Below are 25,068 nucleotides of genomic sequence, written 5' to 3' on the forward strand. Positions count from 1 at the left end.
TTGCGCCATTTTCTACAGCACTTTTAACGCCTGCTCAAGAACAGGCGTTAAAAGGGGACTTCATTCTTTAAAATGGGACTATGCAGTCTGTAGGAGAAGCGCCAATATTTTGGTGCTACTCCTGCAGAGTATATCAATAGTGTCATGAGAAATTACGCTATTGCCCCCAACCCTACGCCCTACGCCATGGTACACTGTATTTTAAATACAGCGCAGACATGGTGGTGGTTGCTAAGGGACGCAGGGAAAGTGGCACTGCACTGCGTGCTGTGCCACTTTCCATAAATCTGCCCCTAAATCCTTTCCCGTGGGAATGATTACATTAATAATTTATCAAGCATATTTGAAAGTACTTATGTGTATAATTTTTATCGCTTATTGAATAAGTGAGTTCTACAGGAGCACAATTGAAAAGAAGTATGCTGTAGTAAATGAATCAGACCCAATTTACAAAGGTAGGGCTTTGACGTACTCATGTAGTATTCTTGAATTTAAGAAGTAAGCCAGAAGTCTTTGATTACATCTGAAATTCATCACTGAGCCAGGAGAACCAGAAGTCACACTTTCCTTTTCCAATCTATCAAGGCACTACATTAATGAAGCGTGGTTGGCAACTGATCAGTTTAAATGTCAACAGAGTCTTCAGTACCATTGTGATGGCTGAGGAGTATTGGGATAAAAGTTAAGGTGGTGAACGGAGTTTGCACATGGCTGTTTCACATTAAGTAAATAGACTGATATATGAAATGACACGTCATCGGCGGTCTAGTAGCTCTTTTGCCTGAATAGTGAGCCATGATCATGGCCATCACACATTTAATGTGGCACACTCTTTCTGGCTACTAGACAGCCTTGAAAGGTTAGAGGCCACATCCTACTGTCTCCCATATTCACATTCTGCCATCATGGCTATTACATAGCCGATGACAAATGCAGACATTTCATCTTTATCTATTTGAAATGGCTCCTGAGATAATCAGTTTTACTAAAATGATTTTCCAGATAGTAAAGTGTGGTCCGGTGTTCCCATATCAGGAAAATCCATGTGTAGGAACACCAGGGTCCATGTCACCATTAGGGTGCACTTTCCCTGTTTGTGTCATGGTGCATCTTTAAACAGGTGCGGTGGGTGCAAACAGAGAAAGTCTACCATATAACAATGAATAGGCTGCCTTCAGGGCAACTGCGTACTTGTGCTGCCCTCAGGGCAGCGCATTCAAGTGAAATACAAAGTGGCTGCTTCCAAGCCACTTTGTGTTTCACAGTGATTTGGCACCTTCATGCACTTTGTAGAGGAAAGAGAGATCCCCTTGCAGGTGGATACAGTGAGTGAGTGCACTTGCCTGCAAGGGGATGTCTGGTGGGCTTTTTGTGGCACTCTGCGAGTGCTCAGCTTAATGGCCTGTTTGCTTCTGCACCCATGCCTAGAATACGGCACAGCCACAGAGGCAAAGATATTACTTCATTTGAATGGGGACACATCCTCTGCAAATGAGAAAAATCCCTCTTGTGGTAATGCAGGCACTACATGTGTGTCTACGCTATCAGTAATATAGAAGGGGCCGCACAAGCATCTGTGGCCTCTTCTGTAATACCAATGTACCTGTGGGCCGCACAAGGCGATAGTCCCCCTGTTGTGCCCCCACCCCGGAGCACAAATGAATCATACAGGCCCTGACCTGTTATAATTGTACAGCATACAATTCCACATGGGAATTCCACTCCGCACAGGCTCGTCATCATGGCCAGATGGGGCAGATGGCTGTGCTTGAAGGACCCGTCGAAGCATCGGTCCACACGTTTTTGGTAAAGAATAACACTTTATCCATTTTTTTTAGTCCTCGCCTGCTGTCAGCGCATGCACTGTCCACTAGCAGAGTAATTGTTGACAATAAAGGGCTTAGAGCCCAACCATTGTTTACCATTTGTAGGCATCATTGTCACCCTTCTTTACTGCCTCCTAATTGGCAGTGCATGCCAGGAGTGACTTATTTTTCTTTGTATGGAGCCTGGAAAAAGTTTCAATTGAGTCGTCCTAATTAGTGTCTGTCCTCTGCTTGGGCTGTGATTGAGGTTCTACTTCTTTCACTGCTGCACTTTTTATATACATCTCTTTTATATTTTTATATTGCTTATCTCCATACATGTGTTTCAGGACACTTCCTTGAATCCAGTTCTGGTGCTGCTTTCTCCATTCATTCTGATTTCAAACGCAATTGTGGACATTGTTTACCTAAACCAGCATTATTTGGCTTATTTGTACAACTAAAATAAAATTACATTTTACTTGGGTTGGGTTAAGCAGTTATAATGTATGAATGCCGCACTAACAACACATTTCCACCTTCATGATGCCTGCCGCCACATGCCTAGTTTTGTTGCCTTTTAGCTATTCACCCTCTCAGGCTTCATGCTTTTCAGTTAATTTTAAGTTTGATTTCCTGTTTAAGTTACTTACATCCACAACTGTACTACACAATGCTACTCTACTCTACGCTACTCTACATCACTACACTCTATGCCTTTTCACACTGAGTATGTCACTCCACTCCACTCCACTCTATGCCACTAAACTCTACTCTACGCCACTCTTCTCCTTGCCACTACACTCAGTGCCAATACTGTATACCACTGCATTCTATGCCACTTCACTCTATGCCACTCTACTCAATGCCAATCCTTTCTGCACCATATTACTCCACTATTCTGTATGCCACTCTAAGCCACTCCACACAATTCCACTCCATGTTACTCTATGCCACTCTACTCTATGCCATTCTACTGTATGCTACTTTACTATATGCCACATTCCACTCTACACTACTTTACTCTAATCAGTGCCACTCTACTCAATGCCACTCTACTCCACGCCACACCACTTTGTGTCACTCTACTCTATGCCTCTCCACTTATCTCCACTCTACGCTGCACCAGTCTATGCCTTTCTACTCAATGCTGCTCTACTCTGCACTGCTCCATTTCACTCTATGACACTCTACTCTTCACCGCTCTACGCCACTTTACTCAATGCCACTCTACATGACTCTGCTCTACACCACTCCAGTCTCCGTTGTACTCTACATCACCCCATAGCTGTTTTTTGCCACTCTACTCCACTCTAAGCCACTCCATGCCACTCTACTATATACCACTCTACTCCACTTCATGCCACTCTATTCAGTGCCACTCTAAGCCACTCCACACCACGCTAGTCTACGCCACTCCACTCCAAACCAGTGTAAGCTACACCTTTATGCGTAGCTCTGCTCAATGCCACTCTACAACACTTCATTCCACTTTACCCCACTCTACTCTACATCACTATACTCTACTCCACTTTACACCATTCTATGCCACTCCATGGCACTGTATGCCACTCTGCACCACACTACGCCACTCCACTCAGCTCTCTCTGCGCCACACCATGCTATGCTATGCCACTTCGCTCTATGCTACTCCACCCTAGGCCACTCCACTCTAAGCCATTCTACGCTTCCCCACTTTATCCCACTCCACTTTACAGCACTTCACTCTATGCCAATCCACTCTATGCCATGCCACTCTATTTCATGCCACTCCACTCTACACCACTCCATGCCACTATACTCTATGCCAATCCACTCTTCACCACTTCACTCTGCGCCATTCCACTCTACACTATTTCACTGTACTCTATGCCACTCTACTCCATGCCACTCTACTCCGCTCAACAGCACTCTACACCACTCTGCTCCTTGTGACTTGACTCTGTGCCACTCCACTGCCGTCCATCTGACTCTACATCACTCACTCCACTCAATGCCACTCTACTCACTGCCACTCCACTCCTCTCTATGCCACTGTACTCCACTTCACTCTACTGCACACCATTATATGCCACTCTACTCTACACCACTCCACTCTACGCCACTCTATGCCACTTCACTCTACACCACTACGCTACATCACTCCACTATGTGCTACTCCACTCTACTCTACCACACTCCATGACACTCTATGCCATTCCACTCCATGACACTCTTTGTTACTCCATTGTGCACTACTCTTCGTCACATCTAGTCAATGCCACTCTACTGTACACCACTGTATACCACTCTATTCTATTCCTCTCTACTCCACTCTTCTCAAAGCCACTCTACTTGACTCTGCTTTATACCACTCAAATCTATGCCACACCACTCTAAGCCATTCCACTCCAAGCCATTCCACTTTGTGCAGTCTACTCTAATCCACTCCACACCACCCCATTCTACTGAGGCCCTTCTACTCCAATCTACAGCTCTCTACACCACTCCACCCCTTATGACTCCACTTTGCGCCACTATACTCTACACCAATCCATGGCACTCAAATCTATGCCACTCTGCTCTATGCCCCTGCACTACACACCACACTACTCTATACCAAAACACTCAATACCACTCCACTTCACTCTATGCCACTACACTCTACTCTATGCCACTCTACACCTCTCTACTTTAGGTCACCCCACCTCACTCTACAGCACTCTATACCACTCCACTCTTTGGCACTCCCCTCTACCCCATTTAACTCTACGCCACTATAGTATACACCAATCCATGCCATGTCACGCCATTCTGCACCACTCTACTGTACGCCACTCTACTCTATGCCACTCCAGTATATTCCAGTACATGCACTCGACTCAATGCCACTCAAATCTACCCTATGCCACTCCATGGCACTCTGTGCTACTCTGCTCTATGCCATTCCACTCAACTTTCTCTATGCCATTCCACTTTATGCCACTATATACCACTCCATTCTATGCGACTCGACTTTACTCTACGTCACTCCACAACACTTTAAGCCACTCTACTCTATGCCATTCTTATGCCACTCCAGGCCATTCCACTATACACCACTCTTTGCCATATCTACTCAATACCACTCTACTGTACACCAGTCTGCTCCATTCAACACCCCTCTATTCTACGCTGCTCTATGCCACTCTACTCAGTGCCACTCTACGTGACTCTGCTTTACACCACTCCACTCTATGGCACTCCACTCTACTCTACACCATTCCATGGCACTCTATGGCACTCTACTCCACTCTTTATCACTCTGCTCTATGCCAACCTACGCCACTGTATTCTGCACTACTTTATGTCACTCCACTTTATGCCACCCTATGCCTCTCTGCTACACACCACTTTATGCCACTCCACTCTATCCCACTCTATGTCACTCCACTCAACTCTATGCCATTTCACTCTAAGCCATTCCACTCTATGCCAATCCACTCTACACAACTCCAAAACACCCCGCCACATTCTACTGTGCACCACTATGAGGCCATTCTATTCCAATCTACAGAACTCTACCACATTCCACTTCATATGACTCCACTCTACATCACTATACCCTACACCACTCCATGGCACTCTACTCTATGCCACTTTACTATATGCCACTTCACTCCTTCTAATCTATGCCATGCCACTTTACTAGCCACTTTACTGTAGGCCACTCTACTCCACTCTACAGCTCTCTACACCACTCCATTCCATGCCACTCCACTCTACCACACTCCAGTCTATGCCACTATGATCTACACCACTCCACGCCATGCCAGGCCACTCTGCACCATTCTACTGTACACCAATCTGCTTTATGCCACTCCACTATATTCAACTCTATGCACTCAATGTTCTCTATGCCACTCTATGCCACAATGCACCATTCTACTCTATGCCACCCCCTATACTCCACTCTATGCTCTCAACTTTCTCTATGCCACTCCACATCACTCCATGGCACTCTATGCTCTCACTCTATGCCACTTCACTCAACTTTCTATATGCCACTCTATGCCACTCCCCTCCATACCACTTTACTATACACCATTCCACTCTATGCCACTCCACTGTACTCTACGCTACTCCATGACACTCGATGCCACTCCAGTCTATGCCATTCTATGCCACTTCATGCCACTCCATTGTATGCCAATCCACTCTACGCCACCTCACTCTACTGCACACCACTCTACGAGGCCATTCTACTGCAATCTACAGCACTCTACACCACTCCACTCCATATGACTCCACCCTACACCACTATACACCACTCCATGCCACTCCACTCTATGCCACTCTATTGTATGCTACTTCTCTCTGTCTACTCTACGTCATGCTACTCTTTTCCACTCAGTGCCACTCTACTCTAGGCCACTCTACTCCACTCTACAGCACTCTGCTCCACTCCATTCCACTCCACTCCATGCCATTCCATTCTACCCCACTCCAGTCTACGCTGCTATAGTCTACACCACTCCATGCCATGCCAGACCACTCTGCACTGCTCTACTGATCGCCACTCTACTCCATGCCACTCCACTATATTACACTCTATGCACTCTACTGAATGCCACTCTACTCTGAGCTTCTTCAGTCCATACCACTCCACTCTACGCTATGCCACTCCACTCTACTCTATGACACTCCGCTATACTCTACTTCACTCCACTCTGCGCTACTCCACACCACTCCTCTTTGCGCCACTCAACTCCACTCTCCTTCATGCCACTCCGTGCGACACCTCTGACTTTTAGCAATGCTGAAGAGTACCCACACTGATGTACAACATTGCTAAAAAACATCTGCAGAGCCAATAGCATAAGCAAGACCTATTGGCTCAGCCAATGCTTGTATAAGATTAGTTTACAACCCAAATAATACTTTCTTAATGTAAAATGGATTTCAGAACTGCATAAGAAACTCCAGCTATGGCTTCTACATTTCATATTATAGGCTCCAGGCTAGAGAGGCAGTGATTCTTTCAGTGATATGAGAACAGGGGACCAAAGCAAGAATACCTAAGGCTGAGTTCTGGGCTTTTTCCATTGTGTTACAAAAAAGTAACCAGAAAAAAACAAAAACATTCACTTCAAATGTAAATGTGAGCACAAGAGGCCACCTTTAATTTTATGCCTCAAAGGGCCATGAATATTCTGGGCTTGATTTTTTAAGAAATTAAAAAATCTACACCTTTCAGATTCTACTCGCAGTTAAGTATAAATTATAGATTTCTGGGATTCACAAAGGCATGCATGATTATGCCTGGAAAACTGCAAATGTTGTAGATTTCCATATTTACTCTGAGAGTACAACCTTGAAAACTTTGTCAATTCTAATTTAGATTTATGCAAAGTAAATTTAGCATGCATAATTACATTGTGTACAATAGTGCATTAAAATGCATTTGCATTAGCGAAGTTGCTCTGTTTTATTTTTCTCTACAAGGAAAACATTTTCTTTATGGCAAAAATCCTTCCTCAAGACCTCAAAAATTGTGGATTATATACTGATAATTGTCACCCCAGAAAGGGGTTCACCACCGCCCTAGGCCAGAGTGGGAACCAAAAGCAACCCTGGCATATTTTGAGAGACCAATCCCCATACTATGTAGAGAGCGAGCCCAACCACTACAGGTAGGATCCACAGGGATTGTCCATCCAACTGTTTTTTTTTTTTTTTAAATGGGGGATAAATGTGTATTTTACAACACATTTTTCATTGTACACTGCCTCCTTCACCATCTCCGTCACACCTTGCTGCTACTTACTTTTCCCCCTTGTCCATGTAGCAACTATGCTCTGTTCCAAGGACCCAACCATATTTGTATGTGCTTTTGATCTCTGCCCTTAACTACTTTATTTAGAACAATTGTTGAGACAACGGCTTCGAAATTATTAATACAGTCAAAAATTATTCGTTCTGAAAGTAGGAGTGCTGGAAACATTTGTTTTACCAGTCAATTTGCTACAATATTTATTATAATTTATAGAAGAGTGTGGGAATGTGTCATCCAACATTTTGGAATTGCCAGAATGTTTGTTTTTTACAATGCAGGGGCATGACATAGGTCCCTGCAGCCTCGGTGGCAGAGGCGCCCCCCTTCCTTCAGTGGGCCCCCATTCAGAATAAGGCTTATAAATATCTGTGAGAGTGGGAGCCTCATGTGCCCTAAATCAGATTCTTCATGGTGGCCCCAACACTTTGGCCCTGATTTATACTTTTTGGTGCAAAACTGCACTAATGCAGTTTTGCACCAAAAAGTTTAGCACCGGCTTGCACCATTTCTGAGCACCAGCCGGGCACTTTTATAATGGAATGGTGCAAGCCGGTGCAAAGGGTAGGCTAGTGAAAAAAAAATGACATTAGCCGGGTGGGGCTTGCGGTATGGAAGAAGGGGGTTTCGCACCAAAAAATTATGTTATGCAGGTTAGAGTAAAAAAAAAAAGACTCTAACCAACCTAGCGTCATTTTCTGATGCAAAACCATCCATACCACATGACTCCTGTCTTAGAAAAGACAGGAGTCATGCCCACCACCCCAATGGCCAACACAAGGGACCAGGGTCCCCTGGGCATGGGCACTGCACCCAGTGCCATGTAGGGGGGGCCCAATGGCACTTTAAAAAATAAAATAAAATACGTACCTGTACTTACCTATACTTATCTGGGATGGGGTCCCCCATCCTCCGCTGTCCCTCTGGTGTGTGTGGTGGTGTCCCTGGGGCCTGGGGAGGGCACCTGTGGACTTATTCCATGGTGTTTCACCATGGAAATAGGCCCAAAGGTCCCCTAACGCCTGCCCTGACCCAGGTGTTAAATAATGGTGCAAAGCAAGCTTTGCACCATTATTTAACCCCTCCTCCCCCCCAGGCGTGATTTTAGCACAGGGGGATAAATATGGCACTAAGGCCATAGAGTCATTTTTGCATGCATCTCATTGACGCAAAGTAGGTTTCCACGTCCATAAAATGACTTTAACTCTATAACATTGGCGCTAGACAGGCCTAGCGTCAAGTATAAATATGGAGTTAGTTTTGCACATAATTTGCATAAAAAAATTAAGCAAATTTGTCACAAAACAAGTATAAATATGCCCCTTTGTTTTACACCACCGCAAGTAGCAAAAATCTGCTTATTCAAAACTACATCATTGTAATATGAAAAGCCTGAGTGCCAGGGTCTCTTTAATCTTAAACCTTTGTTTTACCAAAAGGTTGACTGATTGTCAAGCCATGGATGGTCCCAAATGATAAAGAAATTCTAGCAATTACCATGGGTCAGGCACCATCCCGCACGCACAAACACACCATGTCACTCACTGCATGGTGGGTGTATTATAGCATTTTTCATCCTTGCAGGAATCAAATACTCACAGAGGTTGACAGATCTTTTGACCCAGTAAGTAGTGTGGTAGAACCATCAACAAACCTTTAACATTGCCCAAACCATTTGTCACTAAGAAAAAGTGTCACCATATCAGAAGCTCAGTCACGAGTCTTCTGAATGGGAAAATTAAAATGATCTCTAAGTCTAAAAAGGGCATTTCAAGGTTCCAGGCAAATGGCAGAGAGGAAAATAGGTCTCCAAGGGTACAACATTCAGGGAATCTTCATCAGCAAGTCATAAAGATCAGCAAGGCATCTCCAATCTTCAGTAACTCTCTGCAAGCTGCTCAGGATTAACCAGGACTGCTCAAGACTGACCCCAGTACAAATGTCAATCAATATTTTAAACTTCACAAAACATTTTGATTGGCCAAAGGTATCAGTTCATGTCACGTTGAACAGGCATCCTCCAATGAGAAATAGCCATACGACTCCAAATTGAAACAGCCTAATTTCTTCCTAGGTCTGTCATGGGAACATCTCTCTTCCATGTGAATCCAAACAGGGTTCAAACAGATGTATACAAACTCAGTCCATGTTCCTGCAATGTGTTTTTCTAAAAAGCAAAGGAGTGCATCTTTCCACAAAAGATCTGTGCTTCTCATGGGAATGCAATCTGAAGGAAGACTTCACGTTATGAAAAAATAATTCAACACTTTTACATGACTGTAAAATGCAAACTCTGCAATCCTAACGTATGCTAACATAAGGGAAAATATAAAATGCAATTAATTAATACTTTTTAGTAAAACATATAATATGCAAACTTATAAATTCAACATTAATATTTTGTTGTTATGAATAATATAATTAATTTCAAAGTAGAAAAAGCTTTGATACTGCATTTTATTTAGTACAGCAGAGAAGTGCATTTGTCTCCCTTGCACATATTTTTAAACTCATTAATCTTTCACTAACCACAAGAAATTCAATATCGTTTCTATATTCACCATTATTTTAAAGTCTAAATCACATTTTAATATCAGTATTATCCTTCTATCGTGCGATTTAATTCAAAAGGCACTTAAGTCGAACTCTGAAATACAAATAATTGCACATTTAAAATGCATGTCTGTAGCTTTCTAAGTTAGTTTTTCACTCTTTTACTTTGATAAATTTAAACTGTCACATCCTGATTACACACATGCACACAAACACAGAGGGGCTTATTTACAAGCCACTTGCGCTACTGGTGCATCGTTTTTATGGCACTCCAGTGGCACAGATTGCAAATCCATTTCTACTAGGCCATGCAAATCCACTCAGTGAGGCTTTTCATGGCCGCATAGATAAGTGTGAGGCAACACGGCGGAAGTCACTGAGTTGTCTTCCACTGCATTGGGGTGCGTTCCATGGGCATTGTGGTGGGTTTTCCTACGCAACACCCATTGGTTTTGATGCATTCCCAGATTTACACGGATCTGTAAACCTGGGAATGCGTCAAAACTATGCGCCTCCCCAAGGGAGGTGTAATGAGGAGAAATATATTTATTTCTCCTTGTTTTTTCTGCAGCACACACAGAAAGAGGAATAATCCTCCATGGATTGTTGTTGTGCAGGAAGCAGTCCCTTCCTGCACAAAAACAATCCTGGCAACAGTGCAGACACCTTTGTACCAGGGTGCAAGGGTGCCTGTGTTTGTACTTGGCAGCAAATTGTGCGGCAGCACTGGCTAAAAGGATAGGAACCTCATAAATACAATGCATTCCTGCCCTTTCGAATTGGCATAGGGTGGCACAGCAAAATGCCGCTCTGGCCAGCACCAATTCATTGTAAATATGTCCCAGGCACTTCTAAGCACTTTATTTACATGCCTTCATCTTCGCTGGCAACTTACATGGGTCCCAGTCTGGCTCACTGCGTCTTCACTAGCCAGCTCCTTGTAATGTTTCCCGTGACTTTTAAGTTGACCTTTCAATGACGACACACGTGATATTGGGTGGGTTGCTATGTTACTACTTCTTATAAAGTACAGCTTTCACTACTGAAGCAGCCTCTGTAATTGGCAGAGCAGGGCCTGTGTTGACAATCACACCATTGGTGTGTCATTGGTCATTGGTCATGCCACAGAGCGTTGATCTATGTGACAATGCCCTGTGACTGGAGAGAAAGGTGGTAGCCACCGTGGGCAAGTGAAAATCATCCTCTAGGACGCCAGCCTAATGGGATATTGCCCAGAGCAATATATGGCCTATCTGGCCATGCCCTGGGCAGGAGTAAAACTCTAGCCATTTCAAGAGGGACAATGGGTTGAAAAAAAAAGTTTGTGAACTCACACAAACTTATTGGTTTACAGCTGGGCGAAATCTTTCTAGTGTGTCCTGAAATACCCACTCACAGCTACTATGATAATATTTAACATCACGTAAAATTACCCCTCACTAGGGCAATACTATCTTAAGTAACTGGTTTTAAAACTGTGAAACCACATTTTGTGAATAGCAAAATTGATTTTGTACTCGTAAACATTTGACATTTGCACGTTTAGTCCAAATTGATATGCACAATTATCCACTTGGTTTTTGAATGGCCTTGTGGGAGCCAAAATTCACCTAGAGCAATCTTGTCCACTTCCAGTTGTTAAGGGACTTATAGAAAAATCTGATAAACAAATGTGATGTGTGTTTGTTCAGCGAACATTTCCTTATTATTTCCATGTTTAGCCCCGATTAACGTTCATATGCACCCCTCTTTTACCCTTTTTTACCCCTGTCAATAAATAGTTCCCAAATCCAGTTTTACAGATTGCCTCGAAGATGTCAGGAGCTTCGCTTACAGATGAGATTGTGTCTGCATTATTCGATGCGGTTAGTGACTACAGCCCCCGAGCTAACATCTCCGATCAGAGAGCTGGTGAGTACTGTACTTATATCTGGATCCTGGCACAATGTCAAAAGTCATAATAACAATCATTTTGAAACCTCTGCCGCATTTAAATAGTTTTGTTGATCTTCGCCCAGTGCTTAATTTGTAAATAAAAATGTGCCGGTGCCCGGAGCTCTCCTCTAAAACTCGGGGCTGCTGCAATTAAATGTGCGAACACGGAATACTAAGGCAGCCAATTTTTTACGTCATCTCGGGCCCCTTTAATCTCTTTACAGCCTCTCCCTACCCTGTCAGTTCTCTCTTGCAGCGTTCTGTTATGTCCCTTTATGACGTTCTTTTGCTCCGTCTTTCCCATATGTGTCTTTTGCTCACAGTAAATGCTTGAGGCAGAAAAATAAGTGCCGGTCCTAAAAAAAAGTGCCGGTGCCCAAACCACCGGCTCTCATTAAGCACTGGCTTTGCCTTTACAAATATATTTGAAAACCTTGCATATCGCAGGGCCACTGCAATTATGGGATTCTGCTGCCACACATTTTCCACATAATGATTTCGTTGTCACATTTGCCACATAATCCATCATGTGCAGCATAATTCGAAGATTTTAATAAGGCTTGTGTACGTGACTGTTAAACGTGGGCTAATAAGGTGAAATCTTTGCCCAGACAGGGGTAATGACAAAATAATGAAGTGATGCTATCACAAAATGTGCTACATTATGCATATAACTTGCCTTATCTTTCCATATAATACAGTGAATACTGGGGATAATTTGGTCCTCTCCTGTCACAGTGGCTCTGCATATCAGACTCCATTTGAACACTGAAGAAAACCATCTAAAAATATCCTTGCCACAAATTGCATCTGGTAATCATTTTCACAGCTATGTTGGCACTTAAAGTCAATTGGACATCTAAAACAAGGTGAGATGATGAATAGATCTGTTTAGGCCAATAGTAATGGCTCAAATCGGATTTCATTCCAATGTTTTACAGTTAGTGTGTGGCATGACAGCAAATGGGAGGTCTTTAGTTCGGTTTCCAAGGGGACCTGGCAGGGATAGGCTGATCTGCATATGGTTACTCCTTGTGTTTAATGGCACACTGAGGACGGAAATGAATATTGCTCAGAACAATTGCCAGTGGATAAGATTAGTGTAAGCATTTGCTTTCTCTAGAAGCCAGCGTTCCATCCTTCTTAGCTACACCTGATACAAAAAGATTATTGCCGTAAGCCTTCTGGCGAAAACGTGGCACACATTTAGATGTCTTGAGTTGCTAGTGCAATAATGGAAGCCGGCTGTTTTCATTTTTGCATAGTGACTCGTTTGCTCGACCAAGGTATACTGCAGGTGATATGGAGGGAGATCTCTGGAATTCTGGCAGAGGAATGCATTTCATTTTGTATCTATTTTCAAGGAGTGTATCCTAACGCCTTGCCTATGCGTGGAAAGAGGTCACATTCTGTCCCCATGGACACAGAGCGATTTCACCTCCCAGTGTTAGGCAAGCTTTTCCTCTGACTATAATAGTAATTTCCAATTGTTGTCTTTCCTTAAAAGCCTTGTTGACAGCCATTCAGTTACCCCTTACCAACAGAGTGTAACATCCTTGCAAGAAATGCTCGCATAATCTTTGGTTCCACTTTTTTCCTAAACAGCAGTACTTGCTGTAATACTAATAATACAGTATGCCAGACGTTTCCTGTCCTCTTGGCAAATATTTGGGCCATTGCTCTAAGTTGTGGATTCCCGAGACATTATCTTATGACTCTTGAGCTTGCTTTACCCAACTTACAACTCATACTTCGTCTAGCATAAGTTAGAAGAGTATAGAGAAAAGTAATCAGAAATAAATCAGATGTCTGCAAACAGGGAATTGAATGTTTTTAAACTTGTGTAATTGTCTTTTTAGTTTTTTTAAGACTAAGAGCATTTATCACCACACTTATACCATGCTTTCCCTCTGTAGTGGAGTGTGCTCACCGTGCTTCTGGCAGCACCGTTTTTCAAAATAAAGCTTGAGAACCAGCATAGCTTGTTCCAGAAAATAATACTTTCCCATAGGCCATAAATGTCGTCCCGGGCCAATCGGATTGTAGCGCCTCTTGACTGCCCAATCAGATTGCAGAGATTTGAGAACTTAGAGGCTTGTTTACAAGGCCCTTGCGCCACCGTAGCATCACTTTTTGCCACGCTCCGGTGGTGTTGTGCCCTGCTCTATATGTACAAGGTGGCGCTAAGCCACTTTCCATGGCTTAATGCGGCCTTGTAAATATGAGCCGCCACTATGCAGTTTTCTGCGCCAGAGGGGAGTGCAAATGGGTGTTGCTGGGGTGTACCCACGCAACACTCATTGCTTTTTGACACTGCCCCAGATTTACAAGGAAACGTAAATATGAGGCAGCGCCAAAAACTAATGCCTCCCCAGGGTGGCGTTAGAGTGGTGCAACAAGAAGAAATACTTGTATTTCTCGTCGTTTTTTGCTCTTTCTGTGCGTGCTGCATTCTGCAGCACATAGAGGCGTAAAACGCCATTAATAACCGTTTTTGTGCAGGAAGGTGTCTCTTTTCCTGCACCAAAAATCACCCCTGCAATGCAGGCACCCTTGCACATTGGTGCAAGGGTGCCTGTGTTGGTGCTCGGCAGCTGATTTAGCACAGGCACAGGGGAAAAGACAGGAATGCGATGCATTCTGTTAAATTTGGTGCATTCCTGTGTTTTGGAAATGACGCAGCAAAATTGCTTGTGGCACCATGCTGCGCTATTTCCTCATAAATGAGGCTCTTATTTTTGAAGTTCATGAACCTTGCCAATGCCAGCTAGATTTTCTCTGCACTGGGCAATCAGATTTGTGGTTCTTTCACATTTTGGCTACCAGCCTGGTTCGAGAAACAAACTAGCAAGATAGCTGTTTTGTTTTTTCTAATAACATTTAGAAAATAACTTTACAAATGTACATGAAACCAGAAAGTGATTAGGGACACTACAGCCGTCTTTCTTGCCTGGTTTGGTCAAGTCGTTTTTGCTGTGCCCCTGAGAAAACAATTCCTATAGAATTTTGAATGGCAAACACATATTCTGGGACTTCTGCCATAGCTTTTGTATTTCTTGGCCAACCTGCAAGAAAGCTAGGAAAACATCTGATTAGTGGTCATTCTTTTTTAAATTTCAAGACAGATTCATCAGATAGGGTCACCATTTTTACTGATCAAATACAGCCTTTGCTATGGTTGGTCAACCCAACCAGACAGTGCCCAATGCCCACATATTGTGCTCAGAGCCTTCGCCCTGTGCCCAAAGGCCTCTGGCTACTTACAAAGGCCTTGTACAGTTAGTACTCTGTTTTACCAGGGGCAAGTATATATACCATTAAAAGACAAATAAAACACTGAAAAGAACTGTTAAAGGGAAGGTACGTTTCTTACTGAGCAGAGAAAAATATATTGTAATTTGAAAAACATAGGAATAAACATCAAAAAGGAATATCATTATTAAGACCCAAACGGTAAAGTAAATCGCTGAATTTTACATGTATTCGTGACGTATTTAAAGCACACTTTCATGAATGGGTTTCTTGGCACTGAATAACATATTTACAGCTCAATGATACAAATCTGATCTAAATCAGACAAATGAAAGCCTGACTGGAACCACTGGAATGTAAACATGTGCCATTAGGTTCGAATGGAGCTCTCTGGAGTAGATGTCTTTAATCCACAGAACGACCACGCCTGCCTTTGATTAAACCCACTACACTCCCCAGACTCTTCACCTACCATTATTGAAACACGCCCACTGTAAACAACACAATCACAAATACACCGCTGATACTACATCTCCTGTACCCCATCGTCACCAGGTGCTGTCAGAATCTTTGAAATCAGGGCGGGAAGCTACCAGACCACGGTAGCACTGCTTAAGTATGCTACTTACAGAATTCACTTTATAAATAGGTATAACATGACGAAAACAAACCTATACCAGAGTAACATGACACGTGTGTGTGAGATTCCTGTTCTAGTACAACACTATTCCTCTTTTGTCTCATTTTGTTGGATCTTGTCAAACACAATGGCACACTGGAGACCTATATGTTGTCAGTATGCGATACGATCTCTTAGATACAATCTAAATTTATAATTTCTTGGCAGTAAATAACTTGAAATGTGAAAGCTGCATTCGACGTTTGATAAAACTAGCAGCCCTGATACCTAATTGGACAGATATTTGTTTTCTTAACATTTATTTTACAAAATGTTACATAAAACTCCATCCAGGGCCCAAGCAATGTACAGCGAGTTGCCATCCATGGATCAGGAAAATGAGGGGAATCATAAGCTTACGTGGGAACGGCCGTTGTTCTTCATACATTTTTCTCGCCCAGGAAGACAAGACTGGAGAGAAGTGCCTTTTCACTGAGAACAGACCAGCCCTGGAGGATGAAAGGCCTGCACGTTCCACGCATGTACCTCAGGGAGTCCTGAGCAGAAGAGGGCAGTGGTGAAGCTCTTGCTATAGAAAAGAGCTGCACCTTTGTTCACTAGGCGTCATCTAAACTCTCTGCTTCCCTGACGGCGCTCGTGTGCCAGATCCCTCAACCCTGCTTTTCCAAGGTCCCATTGAAAGGCTCCAGGCACCTTGGGGAGGAGCGAATGCAATTAGAATTTCATTGAATGGGAAAATGATCATATACTGCTGGTCTCCCCTACACCCCCCCCCCCCCCAAACCAGTGGGTTAGCATTCAGAGAACCCCTTGTTTTCGATGACCGAAGCTGAGCTGGCTGTGCCATCAGAAATGACCCCTGGTAACCACAGTGCGGGCAGCTATTGACTATCATAAGGGTTGCCCGGTTGAAGATTAGGAAGCCCATTCTCTTTTTTTTCAGGTCTGTGGCTTCTGTGATAAGTACAGTAGTGCTTAATTTGTGAAAGAATAAATGCCGGGGCCCAAAGTTTTGCTTAGGGGTCCGCAGCTGGCACGGAAGGGTTGCCTAAAACCACGGCAAGTCTTTTAATTCACTACAAGACAATGCCTGTCCGTTGATCTCACTCTTACAGGGCCCTGCTTTCTCCATTTGTCACAATCTTTCCATATTTCTTCTTCTGTCTCCTGCTCTGTGCCGAAGTCTGATTGTTGTATTGTACTATTCCTTTAAGGAAGAGAATGCTATTGTTGGAATGTGTTGTGGGGTTCTGCGGAACATTCTCTGACCGAGTCAGTTACTCTGTCAGGCTGGTAAGGGAATGCTGCGTGGAGCCGTTGCTCCAGAGAAAGTAAACTTCAAGACAAAAGAAGTCTCTTTGCCCCGGTGTAACACAACACTTCATTTTGGCGACGACTGTTCACCAGCGGAAGCGACGGCTGGCGCAGTACAACCACGCATTGGTCTGCTGAAATTGACGATTGGTGATCACACTGCTACCTTCAACTTGTACATGTGAGCTTCCCACACACGTGTACTGTTTACCTATTGAACTATATTTTTGCACCATCGTGTTATCGCTGCTGTGTGGGTTTAAGCAACGCACGGATGGTCGCTGCTTTGAGGGTTTAAGGAACGCGCACACGTCACGCGCTTAAACAGTTGCCAGCGCGCGCACAGACTATTTTAATCCAGCAGTCATCGCGTGCACTGTACCCATAGGTGCGTTTACAAGGCATAACAACGCGACCCTACCTGTCTTGGCTTTAGCTGCGCTAGGTTGGTGCTGCTACAGGTAGCACCGGACAGAAGTGATTACCAAAGTACAGTGTCCCTCGGCACGGAGTCAAGCTTCATGGAAACAAACAAAGGACTACAGAATACTCTATGTCAGTGACATAGAGAGAGGACTACAGTGGGTTTTTTATTTTCTTCTCAATATTGCACAAACAACAAATTGCAGGACTACATCCATCCAATTTACTAAAGGAAATTGACTGGTCATTTATAACAATTACAATGAACAGTGCAGCCATAATTACACCTCCTTTGTTTTTACAGGATATTGGCTCACCAGACATTGAGTGGGAGGAATGGATAGACCTCTTTGAAAATTATTTAGAAGCACTGGATGCTCAGAATTTTAGATCTGCAAGAAAGAAAGCTATTTTGATGAGTGTGTTAGGAAAAGAGGGCCAACATGTTTTTAAATATTTACCAGCAATTACTAATGAAGATGGCACACCAATAGATGATGTGTATTTGGAAGCGAAATTGCGACTCAGGAAAATATTTTCAAAGGATACAAATGTGGTATTATGTAGATACAAATTTTATACACAACCACAAAAGGTGGATGAATCCATGGATGATTTGGTTTCGAGGTTGAGACAGCTTTCCACTAAGTGTCAATTTGGAGGAATGACCGACGAGTTGATAAGGGATCAACTGATAGTACAGTGTAGAAGCAAAAAAATACAAGAACTGTTATGGGCCACTAAGAATCCTTCACTTAAGGATACTATTGAAATTGCTAAGGTTGTGGAACAATCAGAATTTTATATGAAAGAAATGGCAAAAAAAGATAAGTATAACAGTGATATTTCATTTGTGAGAAAAGAGGACACATCCACTACAGTTCGGAGTAAACAAATACGCAAATTTAAACCTAATGTGAAGTCATGTTTCCGATGTGGTAGCAATTCACACAATGCTGATTATAAAGGATGCATTGCCTGGGGAAAGGAATGTAGTAAATGTGGTCTTAAAGATCACTTTGCGAAGGTTTGCAGATCTTCGTACAAAAGTGGCATCAGTACAGGTCTTTGCTACGGTGGGTGATGTGGAAGAGTGCGAGCAAGATAGGATTCTATGCATAAGAGATTGAACCACTGACCCGGGAAGAATCTCAAGACCCAAGGCTGAGATTGTTATTAATAAGAAAACTGTACAGCTCATGATTGATTCAGGATCCCTGTATACAATACTGCCCAAAGTGATGGTAAGGCGTGAGTGGCCTAATGTCAGGCTATTACCCAAGGATATCAACCCAGGTGGTTACCAAGGAGAACTGATAGACATTATTGGTTACATGGTGGCACGCATCACATTTCAGGATAGATTAGTCGCGGGGAAAGTTTACATAGCAAAATCGTGACCTCCTATTTTGGGATGGCAGCACCAATATGATTTACATATCATCATTAACCCGAGGACTCCTTATCAGGTCATGGTCGTGGAGAACTGGTCTACTCAGGATATTATTGAAAATGCAAAGGAGGTGTTTTCAGAGAGTATTGGAGAACTGAAGGGTTACGTACACAGAATAGTGTTGAAAAGAGGAGCGGTACCGGTGCAGCATGCGCTGAGAAAGGTGCCAATAGCAATACGAGCGGATGTGAAGAAATTAATTGATGATATGGTTGCCAAGCGCATCATTGAGCCGGTAGAGAGATCCGAATGGGTTTCACCGGTAGTTATCACAAGGAAACCGGATGGCTCATTAAGATTTTGTGTGGATTTGCGCAGTGTGAATAACAACATTGTTACTGATACTTTTCCACTGCCAAACATAAATGAGATGATATCATTACTCAAGGGAGGATGCTTCGTCAGCAAATTGTATCTAAAAAGCACATACCATCAAATCAAACTTCATCCTGAGTCAAAGAAACTCACAGCTTTCGTGACCTCAGAGGGTATCTTCCAATTCAATAGAATGCCCTTTGGATTATCGTCAGCTGCGAGTGTATTTCAGAGGCTGATGGCTAACGTGTTTAAGGATGTGAACAATGTCATGTACTTTCAAGATGATATTTTAGTTTTTGGGTCAACTATTGATAGTCACAACATTACACTGAAACAGGTGCTAGACAGACTTAAGGAAGCTGGGCTGACCCTTAGGAAGTAGAAGTGCAAGTTTTTAGTGAAGGAAGTTCAGTACCTTGGACATACGTTATCTGAGGCCAAAGGTCAACTTGTTATAGACTATCACTGATGCACCTCCACCGTGTAACAAGGATCAGCTAAGGTCATTCATGGACCTTATAGAATACTACTCGAAGTATATCCAGAACTTTGCAGACAAGACTGAAGACTTGAGAAAATTGCTAAAAAAAATATCACTTTTGTTTAGGGGGAGGCACAGGAGTGCAGTTTTGAAAATATTAAGAAAGATTTGTGTGGTGCGGGTGTGCTAGTACCATTTGATGTAAACCTTAAAACTGCAGTAACAGTGGATGCAAGCGCAGTTGGTGTCAGAGCAGTACTGTCCCAGTATCATGTTGGAGGAGAGAGAACAGTTGCTTTTGCGTCAAGATCCCTCACTACTAGTGAACGGAATTACTCCGTTATTGAGAGGGAAGCGCTAGCGGCCGTGTGGGCATTAGAACATTTTCGCACCTACATATGGGGCATGACAGTTGTGCTACGTACAGATCACAAGCCTCTAGTTAAGGTTTTGGAACCAGGAGGTGCAGAAAAGGGGTCGGCTAGGCTAGGTAGGCTGGCCTCATGGTTAACTGAGTTTATGTATGTCTTAGAACACATTCCAGGCTGGCGTAATACCCAGGCAGATAGTTTGTCGCATATGCCGGTTCAATTGCAGAAGGGGGATGAGGAAAATCTAGAAAGGAGAATTAAGGAAGATGTAGTTGCAAGTGTTGAAGATGTTAATGACTGTCTACGGGGTGCGATTTAAGAGAAGGAGTGGAATTCAAAGGTGAAGGAGGATGATACCTTGAGGGAAGTAATTGATATGGTGAGGTGTGGTGCAAGGAGGGAGCGTTGTGTAAGTCCTTCTGTATGTCCTTATGTAAAGCTGTTGGATGAGTTGTCAGTGGTACGGGATGAAGTATTGATGAGGGGAGAAAAATGTATTCCCCCTGCGTGTTAGCATTGGAATTTGTTTAGACTGTCTCATGAGGGGCATTTGGGACAAACTTTAACAAAAAAAAGGTTGCGTGAAAACGTTTGGTGGCCTGGAATGGATGGTGATGTGGAGGAGTGGGTGAAAAGGTGCACCATGTGTTTGAATAGTGAAAAAAGGTTAATGGTAGGTAACCAGACCTGCAGCGGTGTTATTGAAGATCCAGGCAAAGTTTGGAATAGTGTGTGCCTGGATTTCATTGGGCAATTAGCACATTTGAGCTCTGCGTTGAGGTTTGCCATTGTATTGGTTGATGTGCATTCCAAGTGGTTGGTGGTGAAGTTTGTGAGAGAGATTACCACTTCATCCACTATAAAGGTGTTGGAAACTGTGTTCAAGGAGGAAGGTTATCCTTGTAAATTGATCACAGACAACGGTACGCAATTAGTCTCGGCGGAAATGAGGACATTTTTGGAGAAGGCGGGTATCAAACATTCTTGCACAAGTTTGTATAATCCTCGGGCCAATGGTATTGTGGAGAGAGCCAACAGAATGGTTAAAGGGGCTATTCAGATGGCTGTCACAAATGGAAAAGGAATTGAGTCCACAGTAACAGATTTAGTTTGGGCATATCGTACTACTAGAAATAGTGTAACAGGGAAGGTTCCTTTTGAGTTGATGAGAGGAAGGAAAGCAAGTACGATGTTATTTCCGGCGTGGATGAGGACGTTGTTGGAGAATGACCCTATCTATGACCCTATCTATGATGCAGGTAAAAGTAGGGAAAGTGATGGCAATCGTGAAGAAAGGACTGAGAGAAGTTATTCGGGTAGGAGCAGTGAGTGGAGAGGCAACAAGATACAGAAAGGTGACTGGGTCAAAATTAAGCTCACATCAGGGATGTGGAGTAAATTCTGTGGTCTATTTAAAGTGACGGATGTGCAGCGTTTTTATGTAATCCTGGAGAATGGCGAAAAGTGGAATTTGCGTAGAGTGGCATGGTATGGAAGTGCTAGTATGGTGGATCCTGAACTAGTGGATCATGATGGCGAAGTGTATGGGGGGTGCAGTAGCTATATGATGAGGGATGATGAGTCTTTCATGCAAGAGGAAGAGTGTAATGTACCCCTAAAAGAGGTGAATGGGAATGCAAGACATGAATGTGGTGATGTGAGGAGAACACAAAGGAGCCATAAGACTCTTGAGTATCTCAAGGATTATGTTTGCTGAGGAAAAAAAAAAAAATATACAAACTTTTATCTAATGTTTGTGGGCGTAGTATTTAGCAGAAAGATATATTTTTAGCTTTAGCTTTAGTATTTAGTAGAAAGATATATTTTTAGCATGTTTTTTTAGCCTGTTTATAGGGTCACATCATTTGTAACTTTTTTTTGTTAAACAGAGGACATGTGTTGTATTGTACTATTCCTTTAAGGAAGAGAATGTTATTGTTGGAATGTGTTGTGGGGTTCTGCGGAGCATTCTCTGACCGAGTCAGTTACTCTGTCAGACTGGTGAGGGGATGCTGCATGGAGCCGTTGCTCCAGAGAAAGTAAACTTCAAGACAAAAGAAGTCTCTTTGCCCCGTGTCTTCTTTGAACACAACACTTCACTGATGAGTCTAAATATGTTCCAGGCGCCCTCTCCACCCTGCAACCACCGGCTCAAATTAAGCACTGCCCGGACTCTCATGCAGCAGAAAACAAAGCACTGGCTACCACGAGCAGAGATACAAACTCACTGCATGCCAGGGGCCATTCATTTCTTTGTTTTTCGGAAACAAACTCCCACTTTGAAACAAACTTTGAGAGTTTGTTTCAGAAAGACAAAATAAGAATGCTGAGCAATGCCAAGTAAACCTGCCGCCATCTTGGCATTTTGCTCTGCTTGAGTTTAACTGCCAAACAAGAGGATGCACTGAGGGAAGGTGATCTCTGGAGCTGCGCCATTTACACAGAGCAATCCAATGCATGCGCCAGGTATATAAGCATCATAACCCATTGGATTGTGAAATTAGAACCTGCCTCAAACAAAATATTTAGGCATAATCCACAAGCCAGATGTAACAGCTCTTGCATGTGCAGCACTTTAGACAACAGTAGAGCACAGTACTGAATTGAACAGGGAAAGACCTTCCGAAAACAAGGGAGACAGACATTACAAATAATCTTAGAATAAAAAAAAAAACACTGTTTGTGCATTTTTGTGGCAAATGTGAATAACAATTTGTGCATACCACATACATAAGGATAAAAAGGAAATTCTTTGTACCATAGTTTACAGGGACGTTATAGTTATGCTCATATTTTAAATGTAGAAAACCATAGAAATTCACTTGTTATAGTTATCTCAAGTAACTATAACTTGTGCCCTAAAGTAATTATAACTTGCGCCCCCGCCATGCGCAGTTTTTTCATCAAAAATGTTACTGCAAATACTTCAATGATATCATCTATGATGTTATCAAAGATGTCATGAGTGCCGTAATTTGTGGGGTAATAAGCAATGTTTGACAAGGGCACGAGTTATAGTTACCTTTGGGCATGAGCAATAGTTACTTGAGATAACTTTAACTATTACAGGTGAATTTCTATGGTTTTCTACACTTAAAATGTGAGCCTAACTATAATATCCCTGTAAACTCTGTTTTTTTAGTGAATTTCTATGTTTTTTTTTAATGTATAGTAATTTTCATTACTGTACATTATTCAACCACCACTGCGCACAGCCTTTTGCCATGCTCAGCAGTGATTACCCTGAGGGCCTGGCCTGTGGCCAGACCCTGCCGCATACCCCTCTAACCACCCAACTCACGCAGTGTTCGGCCCTTTGGCTGTGTGCACAGGAGTTGGCTGTGGCCTGTCTCTCTGGGTGTGAGAATAGATGTGAGAGGGTGTATCTTGGGGTGAGAGTGGCTGTGAGAGTGTCTGTCTGGGTTTGAGAGTGGGTGCATCTGTGTCTTAGTGGGTGTGTAAGTGTCTGTGTGGGTCTGTGAGTGGGTGTGTGAAGGTTTCAGTGGATCTGTGAGTGGGTCTGTGAGTGGGTGTGTGATGGTTTCAGTGGATCTGTGAGTGGGTGTGTGAGTGTCTGAGTGGGTCTGTGAGTGGGTGTGTGAGGGTCTGATTGGGTCTGTGAGTGGCTACATGAGGGTGTGAGTGGATCTGTGAGAGCATATGTAAGGGTCTGAATGGATCTCTGAGTAGATGTATGAGGGTGTGAATGAGTCAGTGACTGCGTACGTTAGGGTGGGAGTGGGTATGTGAGAGAGTGTATGAGTGTAAGAGTGGGTCTGGGAATGCCTACATAAGGGTCTGAATGGGTTTGTGAGTGGCAGCATGAGGGTCTGAGTGAGTCTGTGAGTGGGTGCATGAGTGTATTACTGAATGTGTTTTTAAAAAACTTTTGCGGTAGGTTTCGTGACTCCGTCACAACATTACACAGGGGCCCATGCTGAGATCCACAACAGAGTTGCAACTCCAGAATCATGGAAAAATAAAAGGTTTTAAACCATTTTACAATCATTAATGGTCCCTCAGTCACTCATTATTGTACATCAAGGGGTCAGAGTACCTCTACCCTGACCCCTTTTATTGTTATCAGGCAAGATATCCATCCCCCAGGACCGTGCACCAGTGTATAAGATGGCGGCCGCAACTTTTACCACAGCTTGGGACCAGCCAATCACAGTACTCCTTCTGTCAGGCAGAGTCACAACGCTCTGCGCAGGAGCTGCAACAGATCCTTGTACCTATATATACAATATTGTTTTCCACTTAATAACTAAAAAACTACTGAACTGATTTACATCAAGTAACAAAAAGGCCCCTTTCTAGACCAAGAGCTACCTTTCTGCCAAATGTGGTGTAATTCAGTCTGTGGGATTTGGTGCTATTGCTGTTCAAAATCCCTATGGAAAAATGAATGGGGAAAATGCGTTTTGGGCCCCCCCTTTTTCTCTGCTCCCACTTGACAGATCACCCCAATACTTTCCAGACAGCCTCTGACATGAGTGTGAAAGTTTTTGGGAACATTTTGTGAAGATTCATCAAACAGCGCCAAAGTTCTTAGCAAAACAAAAAACACTTTTTCTATAGAAACTAGGTCCTAACTATAACTATATAACTATCTAGTGCCGACCGCCGCTAAGTTTTATATATATATATCTATATATATATATCTATATATATATATAGATATATATATATAGATATATATGTTTAATTATATATCACCTAGCCTAGTGGT

The 25,068-nt window shown here is 43.1% G+C and overlaps 1 protein-coding gene across 1 annotated transcript in view; it reads left to right on the plus strand.

Moving 5' to 3' along the window:
* OTOA (otoancorin) overlaps window positions 1-25,068 on the plus strand; it is a 291,404-nt gene that overhangs the window by 196,491 nt on the left and 69,845 nt on the right. Inside the window, 1 exon segment of the mRNA XM_069212309.1 lies at window positions 11,931-12,060. Coding sequence (XP_069068410.1) covers window positions 11,931-12,060 — 130 coding nt within the window.

Source organism: Pleurodeles waltl, chromosome 10 (assembly GCF_031143425.1).
Source record: "Pleurodeles waltl isolate 20211129_DDA chromosome 10, aPleWal1.hap1.20221129, whole genome shotgun sequence".
NCBI lineage: Eukaryota > Metazoa > Chordata > Amphibia > Caudata > Salamandridae > Pleurodeles > Pleurodeles waltl.